The sequence below is a fragment of the Zootermopsis nevadensis genome, unplaced genomic scaffold (assembly GCF_977971745.1).
Source record: "Zootermopsis nevadensis isolate Lab colony 2312 unplaced genomic scaffold, Znev_1.0 Znev_ptg000008l, whole genome shotgun sequence".
Taxonomy (NCBI): Eukaryota; Metazoa; Arthropoda; class Insecta; order Blattodea; family Termopsidae; genus Zootermopsis; species Zootermopsis nevadensis.
The window spans coordinates 12,416,026-12,434,092 of record NW_028259140.1 but is presented as its reverse complement, the minus strand read 5'-3'; the positions used below and the strand labels follow the sequence as shown (position 1 = coordinate 12,434,092).

General features: G+C 36.6%; 2 protein-coding genes and 1 long non-coding RNA gene across 20 annotated transcripts in view; 2 read left to right on the top strand and 1 right to left on the bottom strand.

Moving 5' to 3' along the window:
- The window catches only part of LOC110829207 (uncharacterized), a 52,778-nt gene extending 48,406 nt beyond the window's left edge, over positions 1-4,372 (top strand). For all 12 annotated transcript variants that reach the window (XM_087344697.1, XM_022062712.2, XM_022062709.2 and 9 more), the window contains 4 exons: positions 194-322; positions 694-1,518; positions 2,431-2,535; positions 3,932-4,372. In XM_087344697.1, the coding sequence (XP_087200823.1) occupies positions 194-322; positions 694-1,518; positions 2,431-2,535; positions 3,932-4,108 (1,236 nt within the window). In that variant the 3' untranslated portion in view covers positions 4,109-4,372. The remainder of the gene's footprint in view (positions 1-193; positions 323-693; positions 1,519-2,430; positions 2,536-3,931) is intronic.
- Positions 4,373-5,826: 1,454 nt separating this feature from the next.
- LOC110829210 (sodium channel modifier 1) lies at positions 5,827-16,715 on the top strand. 7 transcript variants are annotated; one of them, XR_015534038.1, is made up of 8 exons: positions 5,849-5,876; positions 6,048-6,101; positions 6,287-6,357; positions 7,842-7,930; positions 9,546-9,767; positions 12,519-12,819; positions 13,902-14,106; positions 16,120-16,715. XR_015534038.1 is itself a non-coding variant. In XM_022062721.2 (8 exons), exons 1-7 carry the CDS (start codon positions 5,874-5,876, stop codon positions 13,996-13,998), a joined length of 900 nt encoding a protein of 299 aa, XP_021918413.1. In that variant the 5' UTR covers positions 5,855-5,873; the 3' UTR covers positions 13,999-14,013; positions 16,120-16,715. The 7 variants fall into 7 exon arrangements, 3 of the variants coding, with proteins under 3 accessions (XP_021918413.1, XP_021918414.1, XP_087200833.1); XR_002542908.2 differs by having other exon boundaries at positions 5,855-5,939; XM_022062721.2 differs by having other exon boundaries at positions 5,855-5,939; positions 13,902-14,013.
- On the bottom strand, positions 10,909-13,905 carry LOC110829211 (uncharacterized). The gene is made up of 2 exons (XR_002542910.2): positions 13,318-13,905; positions 10,909-12,811 (listed from the first exon to the last, which is right to left on the bottom strand). It is a non-coding gene; the product is annotated as an uncharacterized LOC110829211 (long non-coding RNA).
- Positions 16,716-18,067: the final 1,352 nt, after the last annotated feature.

The window sequence follows — 18,067 nt, the reverse complement described above, 5'->3', positions numbered from 1 at the left end:
TTTAATAGGGAGAGATGAATTTGCCGGGTCTTATCCTTTAAACTGATAATAGTGTGGAGGGTTGTACGCAGTGTATATATACAGGTATGCTATTAAGGGAATTAATTTTTGTTAGAGTTGCTGTTAGTTTTGTTTCAGTACATTGACGTTTTGAATAAAACAGATTAGTTTCACTGAGGTATTTAATTTTCAGGGCTTGTCAACCTGTGACTGGGTCAATGCTGTGGCTCAGAGTACATTGGCTGGGGAACTGACAGTAATTTTCTCACATCAACTACTGATAGCTGTGGACACAGAGAAAGGCATGAAGGATAAGAGAATGGTAAATATACCTTGTGATGTTGGTACGGACATAAAATATGATCATGACAAAGGAAATATATCCTTAGAGCATATATAGTGGGAAGGAAGTTCCCTCTCTCTGCAATTATCACACTTAATAGATGAGCAGGAAACAGAGGCTTCCAGGCTTAATCCCAGAAATATTGATAATGCATTTAGAAATTATAGACAGTTACTAAGTACTACAGAGATACCGACATTTCTTGAATTCTCTGTGAAAACCAACCGTAGATGTAGCAGTGATGGAAAACCAGCACTAAATAATAAGTAGCATAATTCTTTTCATGGTAACTACTTTATTATGTTCTGCTACACTACATAGCACACTAAAGTGAAATGCTTCTTTTGCAGATCATCAGCTACACTGAAGTTGCGCACTTAGTAAATGAGGAAGAGGAGGGTTCTCATAGTGGCAAATTTTCAGACAAGACCAACAGTATCAATAGTTCCTCTTCAGCTGTGGAGAAATCTCAAAGTGACTTTGAGGGCATGTTTTTGAAAGTAGGAGGTACAAAAGATACTGCTTTGTCGACAGAAGGCAGTCATATTGAAGACACGGACACAAGTTGTATTGATAATTGTGATGTGGCCATGCCAGGCTGTGGCATTTCAAGGAAAAACAGAGGAAATCAGAATTACGAAAAGACTATTGAAAGGACAGGTGGATGTGTTCAGGATGGGGCTGCAAGAGGTTCACAGTCTCTGGGTGACAGTCCTAATAAGTCATTAAATACCTCTCTTCAAAGCGACATTCAGTTGAAGGACAGTACAATGACAGGAAACTTGTGCACAGTTGTTCATGAAGATAATATTTTATCGGACAAGTTGAGAAATGTAAATATCTCATGTCGGACTAGTAACCTGTTACAAGACGACTTCGGTGTGTCAGATAGTGTTGATGCAGAAAGATGTTTTAGCAGGGAATCATCAGTTGTCCGAGAGGGCATGTCCAAAGCTGATGAGGCTGATGACATCACAAAGGATGATATGGACTATCCTGAGAAGACAGATGATGAGGATGTGACATTTGACAATGACACAGAATACAACAGTGATAGTGATAGTGATATCTTGGATGAAAGTAAGGACAAGAAGGAGGCTTACGACAGTTTCAAGATAATGTCATACGACATGGCAGACAAGAATTATGGGCTGATTCTGTGTGACTTTCCAACAGTAAGTAGTTCTTTGCTTGATAGGGTGGAGGTTGTTAATGACAGAATCTTATATATAATACCAAAAGATTGTTGGTATGTTGTTATACTGAATATGGATGCTGAAATTGAGGATAAAGTGACAATTTAGAAGAAATCTTTTGTGAGGAATTACAGTATGTAGTTGGTCAATATTTTGAATATCATGTCAGACATTTGTCAGGAGATTTCAATACAAAAGTAAGGAAAGATGGTTTCAAATGAGCATTTGGGAATGATAATTTGCATAAAATTAGCAGTGATAGCGATGATAAAATAGTAAACTTTGTTGCACCAGAAACTCTTGTGGAAAATAATGTTCCCATAAATGCATGTGGACTTCTCCTGATAAAAGACAGCATTCAGACAGATGGTTGCAAGAGTTACAGAGAGATTATTAAGTAAATGAGAAATACAAAAAATGATTTAAACTGGTTAAGAATGGCATCCAGTGACTTGTTTTTGTAAGTACAGTGATGTATGGTAGCAGGGACCAAACATTGTATTTTACCCATGTCACTAGCTTGCAGGTAGAAAGAAAACAAATGTTAAACTTATCAACATATGAACTGAGACAGCGAGCTACAAACTACTGCCACTGGGAAATTATGTTTATAGTATGGGTAGTATATGCTTCCTTATCTGTTACTGCTTCTATTGTGATTTCTACCTTTTACTTCTAATGTACATGTAAAACACATATTTGTCCTGCCTACTGTACCTTTGGGTTCCATGAAAGCAGAGAATTTCTTGACCAGCAGAATATCAGTCTCTTAAAAAAATCCAGTCATTGTAGTTACTCGTGTTTTCTGACTGACAAAACCCACAGTAAGGCCAGTTGTCTCACTTCAAGCTCTGTATTACAGAATAGGCATTCATCGTTCTTTTCTTTTAGGACAACCTGAAGCATATGCCTCGTGAGGCTCGTTTGTGGATGCGACAGTCAGACAAGATGAGAGCAGTAGATGCCAGTGTGTATCCTATCAGCTCCATAAACAGGGTAACTAAACATAACTTTTCATGATAATAAGGTCACAGTTTTTATCCCTTTCACCAACAGATTTTCAAGCTCTTTAGCCTGAAGTTTATTCTGACATATGGAATTTTGTGACTCAATCTTTTGAAATGATCAGCTCTTTCATATTTTGTTTACTAGTGAATCATCATTCAAAATGGATGGAATAATAAACCATAGAAATTTCCGCTTGTGGGCCTTGGAGAATTCAAATTAAACAAATGATACTCAATTTTAATACAGATTTCCTGTAAGTATATGGTGCGAGATTATTGGCAATATAGTTATTGGACTGTTTGTGTTTGAACACCACATGACTGCAGAGATATACCTAAACTTTGTCAACCTGTCAGAACTGCTTTAAGATGTGCCACTTGAAGTCAGACCAGGCATATGGTTTCAGCACAATGGTACAACTGTACACTTCGCAAGATGTGTAAGACAACCAACCAACTAAAAAGCTAACTAAAGGCGGAGTCCTGCGCAAGCGCAAGACATCATCCCTTTCTAGGTACCAGCATTCCTGTGTACGAAACACTTTGCTAGAAATGGTAAACAGAGCCTTAAAACTAAAATGGGAGTTTGCGTACGCTAACGGGGGTTTTGTCTTGGTAGGAGCCACGACTGTTCAAACTAGGGCCTGTTGCTGCTGATGGGAGGTAATTTTGTGAGGCAACTTGCCCAAAGGAATTTGATTGGTTGGTTCTCTGGGGTTTGAACCCAGAGGGGGTGGAGTCGCTTCAGCCGAAGGCCTTCGTGATTGGGAAGCAGGCCATGCCCCTCTTGAGTTATACTCTGGCATTTGTCTTATAACTGAGGAAAAGCACGGAAAACCTCAGTCAGGGTATCCAAGTGATCAGACCACTCGTTGCACTGTCTTGGCCGTCTTTTCAGGGACAGCCGAGGCTGTGTAAGACAATTTTTAAACCACTGATTTGAAGGTCACTGGATCAGCCTGGGAGGGCCACAACCCTGGCTGCCAGGGTCTGTGTATGACTCCTTTGGATTTATCGAGTCCTACGTAAAGCCTTGTTTGTGAAAGAAAATTACAAACACTTGCAGAGCTGACTTGCTGTTCTTCAGCACCGCACCACAGATAAAAAATGATAGCATCATGCTTTGCATGTTCTCTTTCAAAAACAAGGTGGTGACAACTTTAAGCAGTTAATTGTAATAAGTTATTGGCATGAGTAAAAATTTTAAAATGTTATACAGGATCTTTCTTTGTCTGCATAATTGTGAACAACTTCAACGTCATATATTTATAGCTTTTCTGTATGCAAAATGATTTGTCTTATTTTCAACATGTAACAACATTCTTGAATGTTGATGAAGTATCAATTTTACATAACAGTTTATTTTGTATGTTTGTGTCTTACAGGTGAGTTGGAACCCAAACTGCCGCAGTTTCCTCTGGCTTGCTGCAGGTTACCATTGTGGTCTGGTTAGAGTACCATGCATGCGAGCAATGCATTGCAGACCTATCGAGGAAATTCTTCAGCATGGAGAACACAAAATTGCAGAATTACAAAGCAAAGATTTTGAAGTTGCACTTTGAGGTGTCATAACTTGATACTAGCCATCTTAATTGCAACTTGACAGGAGCAGTTCTGAATAAGAGGAGTGTGCACATTTTTGTTATTGTGTTGGAATTAAGGATGCATGGGATTTGTTTGGTATGCATTATTGCTTTTGTTGATTTATAAGTCTATCATGGACCAACATATAGCTCAAGGGAAGAAGTCATGTAATTTAATGGTTAGTTTTATTTACCAAAACTAAAATGTATGATTTGAAATATATATTTTTGTTAAATTTTTGATATAGATGTAAGACACATCCCGTGCTTTTCTCCTTTGTGCTTCCTGCAGCAAAGCAGATGTATGTGTGCTGACTCAGAAAATGAAATTGTGACTTTTCCTTTTATGGTAATTATGATTTTTGTCTCCCCTTCTCCTGAAATTAAAAAAAGTTAATGCTTGAACATAAGCTTTCAGGAAGTTGCAGAGAGTATGGAGGAATTTCTTTCCTTGCACCTATCAGTCCCAGTTCAAAATCATAGGGACCCTAGCAAAACGTACTGTTTCATAATTTTGGTATATTTTCTTGCAGTTTTAAATATGTTTAATTTGTTTGAAATTCTGTAATGATTTCAGTGAAAGAAAATTGGTTTATCAGTCATTCTCTTATTTACATAAACAGGACAACTTTTCATTCACAATAAAAGATGAAAATGGGTGATTTCTTTTCACACTGTTAACAGTGAAAATAAATAACTCATAGAACTGTATGCTCTTATCTTTTTTCAGTTCCCAAATTACATTACTGTTATCTGAAATTGCAGTTGCAATTTATAAGCTTCACATTTTTGTCTTTCATGTTTGAGATACTGCAGAGAAACTTGAAATTGTCTCTGTCATTAAGAGCCTGCTGCGGACTTTATGGTTAAGATACTGTTCCTGGCAGGTGGCTGTTCCTTTTTTTCACAGGAGTGAGGCTAAGGCTGGCCCAGTAGCAAGCAGAGATTTTCCAGAGCTGTGAAGGCTATCTCCATCTGGTATTGTAGTTAGGAATGCATGAAATTTTATCTACAGAACTTCACACATATTCATAACATGGTCCTTACAAATGGGCAGGGATCCAGAAATACAACTGATATCTGTTAGCATCTCAACACAATCAGTCCACTTGTCCATGGTCTTGCAGTAGGCTTCATGCTTCTGGGGACCACCCACTGGCAGATAATAACAGTTTTTGAATTGAATAAAAACAAGCACTTCCTGGATGTATTCTACTCTTAATGTCATCAAGGTCCTAATGATGGAGGCTGTAAGCACCTCTGAAACATTGGTCAATTTATATTAGACTGCATGGTACAACATCCCAGAAGACAGTCATCTTCATGCCATTGTGAGAATCTGAAATCTATCATCCAACTTCTCCAAAGCTACAGACCTATTTGACGTTATTACGTGATACTGTTCCTTATTTTTATGACAGTTTTAAGTTTAAGTTGTAAAAAAGCTTTTTTGTTTGCAATTTAATTTACAGTTCAGTTTGAAGATTTTGGGTTGATTTGGATGAAATGTTTATACTTTTTTAAAGGAACAGAAACTTTGCCTTGGTCGGTATGAATGCACTGATATTGGTGAAATCCGTTCACCTACACCCATTTTTATAAGCGGAATAAGTTTCGGGGATCAGGTTTATAAAATTAAATCATTGTTTTGCTGTGATGTTCCTCCTTTAGCCGACAGAGCTGCAGCTGCATAATCGTTTTATAGTAGTCGCATGTTGGCTGCGGATAGATGGCGCCATAATATATGGTAAATACTCCGAAGGCGTACACAGCTGATCGCATTTGGTGTTTAGTGTTTGAGTTATTTGTGGTCAGTGATTTACAAATCAGATGTAGTTTATTACTGTTGTTATGTTAAAAGTATATTTATCAGTATTCACCTTCAGATATTGAGAATTCTGGTAATTTTTTTTATTAGGTTATGTCTTTCAAGAGGGACGGTGACGATCTTAATTTGCTTCGCAGTCTCAAGGTATGTGTTTCGCTATAATTAATGCATATGTGATATTAATATTGTTTCGAACCTTTGGCACTGCCCAATCGATAAAAAGCAGTAGTTGAAATGGATTGGACTGTTACATACAACATTATTACTGAAATGTTCTCTTATGTTTTATAATTTTGATGTATGACTATCTAATGTGTTTTTGCTTGTAGCATCGTCGAGTGTGTGAACTGCTATCCAGTCACATACCAGATGATGAAGCTATGTTACTAAAGAATGGAAGGTGAGATTGTATGTTATTTGTAAATAAACACAAGTAAAATCCAGGTGTTTCCAGTTACATTTCAGATACTAGTGTCTGGTCAGAGGTAGATATGTTATAAATGGCATTAAAGCTATCTTCAGGGAAACTGCAGAATCTTGGGAACTTGTCACATTGTTTTGCTTCCTTCTATTTGGTATCCATTTTACACCAGTGTGTTGATTCGATGCTACAATATTTCTAACCTGTTTGATTGAAAACTGCAGACCATAAGGGATGATTGCATTAATCAAAAATGTTAATATGAAATAACAAATTGAGGACCATGGATTACAGTTAACAAGATATTATTCAGCAGTCAGCACAAATCACCACCTTTATTCAAACTGTTGTAACATTCACACAGTGATCAAGTAAATAACAGAACTGACCGAATCTGAATCATTAGTTATGATACTATGCTGAGAAATGGGACACTAACAGGGGAAGGGAAATGGAGGTGGAAAAGAGTAAACCATACTGGCATAAGGCACCAAAACCATTAATATTATCTAATGAGAAGAATTAGAGCACATGTAATTGATAAGTCGGCCTTGAGATGAACATGAGCAAAACGAATATAATGAGGAACCGCCACACAGACACAGTTCGTACTTCTAAATGGCACACAAATCAAAGACGTTGGCGAATACATGTATCATGATGGACTGCTCAATATGTCAAACACCGGAAATCACACGAAGACGCCGTGTTAGTTGGGCGGCATTCAACGGGATGTGGACAATCATTGACAGCACAAAGGATATGCAATTCAAGGCAGAAATATTTAACACCACAGTTCTGCCTGCAATATGCTATGCTGGAGAGACTTGGTTCCTAACGAATGTCTTAGAGAAACAATTAAAGGTCACACAGGCCTAACTTGAAAGATAATTTGTGGGGCCAACTCTCAAGAAACAACAAGAGAAACAAATGCATAATAGCAACATCTGAAATATATAAAAAATTCTTTAATTAGTTCAAACACTAAAAATTTTTGCTGTCTTCCAGGAAATTAAATGTAGCATACGCCCTAGATAATAAATAAAAACCTGAGACAAAAACCAACATAGTTACTAATCTCTCACAGTATTTGCTTTCCCAAGAGCAAACACTCTACTTATCCTGCATCCAGACATTTTTTTTGCATTCGGTGGCATGAGAAATAATTATGTTTTTAGAAAAAGTTATAAGAATGAATGGCTCTGTGCATTTGAATAAAACTCATAAAAGTTGTGTGGAACATACTTGTGTACATGGAAAGACAGTTGATTTGTTACATATAAACTGTTGGATTTATTTTGTGCTACTTATGGAGCAGTTGCTTATGTTCATTATGCTGTTAGGAGAGGTTTATGTTGTTATAATGTAAAGTGTCAACAATTTGTCCTTGAGGAAAGCAGTGGAATGTGGTACTGTGTGTGCTGACCTGTCATGATAATGGAATATTTCATATTTTCACACAGGTTGACATGCATGATATGTACTCACCGACCCATCTTCGACACACTCAGTATGCTTGCCATTCATCGCAAAGGCAAGAAGCATGTCAGTGGTACGTAAAATGAAGAAAGAGCACAGGTCAGATTTATTCAACAAAATGCTGCAAAGTAACTTCTGCTCATGTCCAGTCTCTGGAATATCTGTTCAGATTCATCAGGAGATTGTACATTTTTTATGCACAGAGCAGTTGTTGACTATAGACTATATTGATGATGTTTGTAAACTTGTGCTTCATTACAGCATGTTTCATCCTGAGTTCAAACTCTGAATATCTGAATATGTATTAATTATTCATTGAGTGCTCACATCTTATCTCTGTTATCAATATTTGACTCACAAATTTGCCCCACATCTTTGTGTTTACACGCTAGCACTGCAGTTATTTTGTATATTTGTTTATACTTATGGGTCAGGTTACTGCTTTTTAAATTATACACCTTGATTTCCACTTCAAAGATTTTGGTTAGAAAACTGCAAGGAAAGCATCTACTCAGATTGAAGCATAGATTGGAGGATAACAGAGTACTGTGATGGATCATGCAGAATTACATTGAGGGTGAGAAAATGGGTTTCTGGCAGAAATATTTAAATGTAATAACATGAGACTGGAGAAAATCACGTAATGAGGAGGATCATTGTGCTCTTCACCAAGTGTTAGGGTTATCAAATTGAGGAGAATGCAATGGGTGGGGAATGTGCCACATATGGGAAATTTGAAAAGAGCAAAGACCTGAAGGGAAGACAGCGTTTGGGCAATGCAAATACAGATAGGAGGGGTCATAAAGAAATGGGGTATGAGATTGTTGAATGTGCCTAGCTTAATGGCATGCTATTGTAAACACGGTAATATATATTTGGTTCTATAAAATTCAGGAAGTTTCTTGATTAGCTGAGTAATGAATGCATTGTCAGCAGCACTGTGCTTCATTGAGTTGGTTTACACAATTTTTCTTTGTTCGGTTGAACTTTATTTAATTGGTGCAGTACAGGACCAGAGGAGGGATTTTGTGACAATGGTAATTTATTTTAAGATTCTACAACAACAGAAATTTTTGTTAATAGCTGAATAACCATTAGCTGTTCAGTATCATAGAAGTTTCTCAGTTATTTGATTCTGTCTCTTACAGAATAGAGAACAGGCAAATAGATGCCATATTATTTCATGGGATTACAAACTACTCAGTCATCTCATCATACTACTCTTTAAAATTATTTTTTCCTGGGGGTTCTTGTGATAGGGAATACACATTGGAACTACCCAGAAAACAGCCATCTTTGAAAGAGCACATAGGATTCAGTCAGTATTCATACTTATCCCAAAGTGACCAATTTTGTTGTTAATCATGTATTGACCAAACACCACATATATACAGAGTAACCTCGATATAACGCGGGTTTTGGGGGACAGCTTCTGTACCTATGTTATAAGCTACCTGCATATATGTAAAATATGTAAAACATATGTAATTGTATTGTGGGACATGATCATAGCTGCAGTATATCCGAATCCGCGGTATATTGAGGTTCCATTGTATTACTTCTGTTTAATAGAAGTAGTTATTACAAAACTGAAACATTTTGCCATGTAAATATATGCAAATAAGTGAGAAAAATAAATGTTTACAAAAGCAAGACCTCATTGGGGAGGTGTCTCTTTCTGCTTACAGAGCTCAGCAAGTACTTGCTTCACAAGAGGGAATTAGACACGAAGAAACTGAAGTCTGAGCAGAGGAGATATCTATGTACTGGACTGGTTGAATCAATGGGGCACAGAGCTTTATCAGGGGAAGCACAGGGTAACAAGCTGCTTATCACGCAGGTGGCTTACAGTAGTTGTTCCAAGCAGAGACTGGGGCTGCAGCGGAAACCCATCTTGGACATTGAGAATAGTAAGGACATTTCAAGTTGTTCTTGTGGTTATTGTTTTTCAGTTCTGTTTAGATCATTGCAACAAACACTGCAGATTAAGGTTTAGTACTCTTACTATGTTCACTCACCCTCATCTAGTGTCGAGGTCAAGGAAGAGTGGGAGCTATACTGCCTCCCCCCCCCCCCCCCCCCCCTCCCAAGCACCTACGTGGTATATAGTGGGACAGCTATGCTTTACTTTACTTTACTCCTACTATGTTTTCAAGAGGCCTAGAATTTGAACCTCAACCTGGAAGTCTTTTTTTGTTCCTTCACTTCCTCCATACAGATAGTGAAATAGTTCCTAAAGGTAGTAAGAGATTGCTTCCTTACCAAAAATCATTATGATTGCATATTATCATCTTTCCAGCAGAGTTTGTGTGATATAACCAAATATCAAAATCCAAAGTAAAGAAAAGAAAAGAAGAAGAAGAGAAAAATGTCTTAGTGTTGGTTTTAAAACAAAATGCCAATTTTGAAAGAAACAAATCAAAATTAAGATATATATTCATGTTGTAATTACTTCTGCAACATGAAAAGAACTTAGGTGCTCATGCAAGGCTTCCAAGATTTATCATGATGGTCAGCACAGGTCAAACTGACCTGCACTGTACTGTTAAGAATGTAAACAGTTGAAAAGGTTTCATAATCCAAAGAGCAAAATTTTTTCCCCAGGGAAACCAATTTTACTTGTTATATCCATGAAGCATGCTAATTAATGTTGAGAAATTTTGTATTAGATAAATGAAATATAAAGTTGTCATTTGCTCAGTATAACCATGAACACGTTATATCTGTAATGTTTATAACCAAGTTTTACTGTATTACATTTATTTATACATATACAGGATAAATCAGAGTCCTATGGAAAACTTTAGGAGGTTGTTGAAGGGATAATATGAGGCAGAAAATATAATGAACAGTTGTCTGATTTGCCACCATTTAAAAATGCAGTGTCTTGATTTTTTATATGTCCTGGAGCCTTCATAATGTTACGAGATGGAGCTCATGCTGTATTTGCTTGTGGCTCACATTATTTCTGACGGCAAACAAGTCCCACTACAAAATCAGACATTTGTTTTAAACTTGATGCAAGATTCAAATTGAAAAGAGCTAAACAAGTTTGGATTTTTTTAAAATTTTTATTCATTACAATTAAAATTAATAGATGATAATGTTAAATGCAAACAAGCAAATGCATACGAAATTCTTTCATTTTTTGAAAAGGTTGTGAAAAAAGAGTGAACAATTAAACAACAACTTATGTACATGTACTCCAAATTGTGTTCCCAACAACCTCATTATATTTTACCATAGGATTAAAATCACTCTGTATTTAAATAGTGTTTTGGTATGTATTTTTTATGCTTTGCTATAGTGACTGAGTGAGACACAATCATATATGAAATTCTGCATATTGAAGAAAGATATTGTTACTTCCTTTATCCCTTATAAAACTCACAACTGTGAATTATTCCTAACTATTTAGCTGGTGAAGTCACAAGACCAATACCGTATGGTTAGTAGATAAGAGTCTTTATGGTGAATTTCTACATAATGCCCAGAAAGAACTACTACTTTGTTTTTTTGGCAAGTTTTGTATGTGTAACTATCCCCAAGTTTTGGTTGAGCATAATTTTTTTTTTGTTTCTTGCAATTGTTATGCCTTTATTGATAACCATTGTGGCAGTTGTCTGTGGCCTTATGGTTCATAGTGACAGTTATCTGCTGTGTCATTGGTAGATTTGTGACATTTGTTTATTTAAGTGTCAGAACTGTAGCTGACTTTCATTATTCCAACCTTTTTCAATTCAGTGGCTGTTATATTTCTGAATGCAAAATAACGTCATGAAGACTGTGTAAACCCATGTACACGGTACCAGTATGATATTTGTGATTGTCCATTTTTCTAAGGTATATTTAATGTGTAGGATATCTCAAATCATGCAACACTAAATATAGAGGCAAATATTTTGTTAGTGGTATAGGGAAATTTCAATTTGCCATGCCAGGTGCCAACACTGGACTCGTGTCATTCTAACAGGTCGGTGGTTTTACATAGTTTCTTTGTATTTGTTGCTCTCAGTCAGTTGATTCTGTGAGAAACATAGAGCCATTTTCAACAGTGGAGTATGCGTTATTGTTGAACATTATTCTCAAATACAGTCATATGAAAGTGCTTATGAGGAGCATTTTTCTGGTGATGCTGTACCAAATAAGTCAACCATCTACTTGTTAATCAACAATGCCACTCTTTGCATACTTCTATGAATATGCTGAAATAAGTTGAATTATGTCCTGCAATATGGTGGAGGACCATTTCACCAGCTGTAGTAATTATGTAATTGTAATCTTAATATGTAATTATAATCTAATATGTATAACTAACATGACATTCAACTTTGCATTGCTTGCTTTTGGAACATTCATTGCAGTTTTAAGTTGGCTCTGTGCCTTTATCAGGTGACTGGTAGTCATTTTACCAAAAAAGATTAGTTATTATTTTCTTATTTTCAGCTTAAAGATGGTGGTTGGGGTTGAACTCAGGATGGTTCAGGTGTAATCAATCTACCATTGTCACAGACGTTTAGAGGTTCCATTCTCTATAGCTAGGCATGTGAAATCATAAGTTTTATCTTATATTTTGTACTTTTTTTTATTGTTGTAATTTTGTATCTTGTCTGTGTAAAGGAGAGTAGTTGTCGACTCACTTCTGTAACTTCTTCTTTCAGTATCAAAGGAGACTGAAATCCCTGGAGTAGCAACAAAAAATAATGTGTTTCCTTCAGCTTCAGCACAAGTTCGTCAGTATTTGAAAGGACTTTGGAAGAAAAAGCCCCTTGAAAAAACTGTAGAGAAATGTCGAGAGAATTATGGCGAAGGTTGGGCAAAGTCCTTAAATAATGTAGTTGATATCAGTCTGCCAGACTGCCCAGAATCGATTTTGGAAGATACTGCAACATCATCCAGACCGTGCAGTGAAGAAGACGTGGCTAGGAAGAAGAAGGCAGACCATGAACTGAAACTAAAAATGTAAGTGCAGCATTGTGTTTAATATAGTATTTTATGTTGCTGCTCGAGTATCTGGAAATGCCTTGGTGCTTCAAGCAGATGGAGGTGTATTCTATATAGCAGTGATTCTCAAATGTTTTCCATGGAAACTCAATGTTCCACGAAGTGGTGTAAAGGTTTCCGCAACAGAATACTGTCTAACGGCAGACTAACTCATTTTACAATGCCTTTGGTGTCACGACCATATAATTAACTTTGTACATTGCTTCATTACTCTTTTAAATTAGACTGTAATGTTTTAGGGAACAAAATTGTACATATGGGGTAGATGTGTGCATTCCATAACAACAATGTATGTCAGTTGTTTCTGTCCCACACATCTAGGGCCAAAGTAGAACTCTTGTTATTTGGAAAAATATGGAAGCATGTAAAGGGAGAAAGTTGTAGATAATGTGTTTCCAATCTCAAGTGTTGGAATTGCTTACTTACGATTAGCCATTATTGTACTACACAACTTACATTATCAATAGTAAAATTTACAGCGATGTTACCATGTTGACACGACGGCAAAAGACGGATGTGTGCAGGCCACACAGTGAGGAGGCACAGTAGTTCTTGCCCATGGGGCATGGATCGTGCTCGGCCAGTCTCGGGTCTGCATCACCTGGAGGCCACTGCCATGTTTGTCATTCTACCTCAGTTCAACAAATTTCAGAAAAATTAGTGGCATTAATATCACCAAATTGTGTATGCATATGCTAAAAAGTGTGGTCCTTTCAGAGTTGACATGTGTATTTTGAAATTGTTCTGTGAATTGTCTTTGAAGATACATTTATTTCCTGATAAGAGTGTGTTGCACAGAAAGAGAAGGGTGCTGGAAGTCCACATTTCCTTTCAGCCATGGTCATCAGTGAAGTAACCTATTGTGGTCACCATCTTTTATGCAGCATGAAGTAACTGTAGTTTCAGCGTACTCCAATTCAGTCTTGTTAAGGAATCAGTCACTAAAACTAAGCAAGGGTTTCCCATTATCCTTACAACCTCAGAATGAGTGGAAACTTCCTGCTGTGTTCTTCTACAGTAGCTTCTTGTCTGTTTTATAGGAGTGGCTGGATCAAGAATGCTGATGGAAAATGGGTGCAAGACCCAGATGTGGAGTTTGACAGTGATGAGCATGAACCACCTAAATCCTCAGACTGATAACCTTGTCTTCAGGTACAAAAGGTTTGCCTCCAAAATAATGTTCCCAATATTTCAACAAACACTTGTTAAGATAATGTTGGACCAGGAAACTTTGGCGTTTGCCAGGTAAGATTTGTTCACTGACCCATTGTTATTTTTTTATTTTGGAATTATAGTTCAGCAGATGCCATGTAATTAATGTGACTAATGTAATTAATATGTCAAGTGATGGACAGTTTTCTGTAACTGAGCAATGATTTTAATATATGACACTGAGGTAGTAATGGGAGAAAACAATATTTCTTCTTCCAAGTTGGGAGGAGGGGAAAAGAATGTAATATGAGTAAATTATTTTGTGTAGAGATGCCTAAAATATTTTTGGTATTTTATTTTTTGCCAACAGTGGCAATGAAGTTCCCTCAATACCAAGTTTTCTTCTTCTTCTTCTGTAAGTTACGTCAACATTTGTGATTTCACTTTTGCATAAGAGAGATAAAGAAATATATAAATTTATCTACTTTGGAAGCATAATAAAGAAAAGTGGCAAGATCCAAAATTAGGTAAATGAAAGAAATGGAACAGGTTCATAGTTATATCTTGTAGCTAAGGCTTTATTATGGAATAAAATTGAAGATAGAATTTGTAAAATTACAATGTATAATACTTATTGTAAAGAGATACTATTATATGGAGCTCAGAGATGTGTACTTGAGAGGGAGGGAGGGGGGGGGAGGCAGCTGAAATGAAATTTCAGTGAGGAATAATGGGAGAAACCAGGAGAGGTAGAATTAGAAACATAAACATTTGTGGGGGGGGCTCAGGATGAAGGAAATACAAAACCAAACTGAGAGAAGCAGATTGAGGTGGTTTGGAATACCAAAAGGGTGATTTGAAATGAAGATGACCCTGGGACAGACCATACACATGATGGATAGAACAAGTTAAGAGAGATGTAGACAGGAAAGGGCAAGACTGGAGGAGGGTAGATGAAATGCAGGAATGGACAGACAGATACAGTTTGTGACCATGCATATATTAACCAAGTTCTGTCATTTGTCAAATTATATTGTTTTCTTGGACTATAAGCTAAAAGCATTTGAATGCACTGGTTGTAAATAAAAAGACAAAAAGGATGGTCGACAGAGAGAAACTGTTTCAAATATTCTTCATGTTTACAAGCTCAGTAACCAAGAATAATTAATTTTAATTATGTAGAATAAATGCAGCTTGAAGTTAACCTACATGAAATCAGTGCCATATATATCAGTATTAACTATTGGGTTAAAGCATCAGACATTAAAACTGCAATGCAGCATTTGTATGTCCTGTTACCATCTCATTGTTCAAAGGGATGTTACTCTCAAAATACAATAACAAGTTACAGTTACCACATCTATTAAACTCAAGCACGGCAAGTTGGAAGTCAGGTAGTCATTTCCATCAAAGTATTTAACCTATTGGATTTACAAGTCCAAATACTGCGGCTCCACCATCTAGAATATGTTGATGTAAATTCTCCATACAACATCTCAAAACACTTTTATTATGCTTTTTGAATCATTGTTTCCTGTCAACAGAAGAATTAAATGAATCCTACCAAGAAATCATCACTGGCATTTATCACATAAAACTCACATCAGTTGTTACAGATCCAGTATCAAACAAGAGTACTGTACATAGGTGTAGCAGAAACTCTGTCCAGTTAGATAAGAAATAGAAGAGTAACAGATTTTTACTTAATGAAATTCTTCTAATTCCATCCTCTGTCAAAAACTTCAAAGTTGTGCTTATTGCTTGATTTCTGGTTCTAGGTGAAAATATTGTATTTTCAGATCTTGAATAAGCCATGACTTAGTTACCTGAGCCAATTTAACATGGTAAAATAAATTACATTGGTTGGTGTTTCATATGTAAGCTTGTAACTCCACTACAGTTTCTTTAACTTATTATTAAGGTTATTACAGATTTGATTATCTGTTGTACAGACTATTAGAGTAATAATTTAAATATACCTTTTTTCATTTAGTTAGTGACTAAGGATGAACAGTTTTAAATTAATGTAGTCCACTCATTATGATATACTTCAGAGATAATACACCATCCAGTTAGATTGTTGTATTTTGAATGATACTGTTTCAGGTGTAGGCGTGTAGCCATGCAACATTGCTTCAGTTGTACCTCTCGCAATGATGACTACAAAGACGAATACTCAACGTCATTTTAATGTACAGCACTAACAACATAACAATGCATTTTGGGTGTTCATTAAACATACGCAAACATTTTTTTAATTGTTACTCATAACATCTTTCTTTACTTATAACAATAGAATTGTAACGCCATTCACCAGCACTCCAAGATTAAACCCTTACAGACATACAGTTGTTTCAAAATGTGTGAAATAATTTATTATTGAAGGTCAAAAGTATCTAAGAATGGAATGGAGAGAAATAGTGCGTGCTATGAATTTAACAAAAAGGAGCCTGGACAACTTTGCACTTAGAAGAGGAACATGTCCGGGGAAAAGAGGACATCTGGCCACCTTTCAAATAGTTATCAAGAACAAATGTTTGCTGGGAAAGACTGTTAGCTCTGAGAAGTATTTCTCTTGCAGCAGTAATGGACAGTTTACATCAACATAAAAGGAGATGAATGGGTCTGGCTACTGCCAGGAATAACGTGTATGTGTTGCTAAGGTGGTCAGCCTGAAGAATAAATAGTCTGGTAGAAGTTTACTAATGTTTCAGAGGTCTTTCTGCATCCATCATCAGTGCAACGGCATTACTATCCCCCTTCATTTTAGAATCATTGATGCTCTCTCTGTACACATATAAATCTGTTGCCTTCATCACATGGCTCCAGAAGACTTGTCTGTCTTCAGCAGACAAGGTGAGAAATGTCTATCAATACAGCTTTACATTGTGATGAACCTCTTAAGCTAAAGCTCGTCCAAATGTTACTTAAATAATTTAGTTTCTAGATCTGTTGGTTACTGTTGTGTCCAAAAATAACTGCTTTTTATTCTGAGAATAATACGAAACCCGTCAGTACGATCTGTGGGCAAAATGCAGAGATAACAGTTTTAAAGCAGGTAGTAAATGTAGTTTTACTGGTTTTGAAGGGTTAAATGCCTGGCGTTCAACACAGAATTCCCTGTCATATGCCCACTTTTATAATGGTGACCACCAGGCAAACTATTAGAGTGAGATCATTATTATTGTGGAATGCGTTAAAAGTTTTATGCCATCGAAAGTGTATTATTTGCTCTCGCCCTTAAGCGGCCCCTAGACGATCAATATTATTGCACAATAATATTGCGAGGTGTTCCAGACCGTACAATATTATTGTCCAATATTTTAGCTGCGGATTTTCAGTGTACATTTGATTGTTGTGCAGTCAACATGTTAAGTGACAGAAGCTGCGTGTGTGGCCATCCCTGTGGCTGTGTGTCTGAAGAAGAAGGAGTAAGCGAAGATGGATGAAGGAATGGTTCAAAAAAAGAGATGAGTACACTCATGAGAACTTATTAAATGACCTAAGGGTGAGTGAACCAGGCGACTTTCGGAATTTTCTGCGTCTAGATGGTGAATCTTTTGATGAACTGCTAAGAATGATTACCTCTCGAAATCAGAAAAGAAATACTACCTTGCGAGATGCTATCTCTCCATGTCAGCGTTTATCTATTACACTACGTTATTGCGCAAATTAGTGTGCAAAGAATTGATTTTTTTAATCACTTCTTGTTTTTCAGCTTCCGGATGTCTTTCTTTGTATTTGTCAACGAATAGGTCGTATTGTTCATTTTTTTGCTTCGGTTGCTGTACTCCTTACTCTTAACATTCCACAAAGCCGACAACGAGTGATAAACCTCTATAAATTCCAAAATGAACTTTCGTTCGTCATCTTTCACTTTAGACGACATCATGTTCAGCGCGCATCGATTTTCACGCCACTACGTCTGGGACAGAACTGAACGATATTGCGCAACACTGCCTACAGATGATGCAACCTTTTCCACATTGTGCAATACATATCAAACCATTTTTGATTGGCACAATATATTGCACAACATTTCATTTCGTAACAT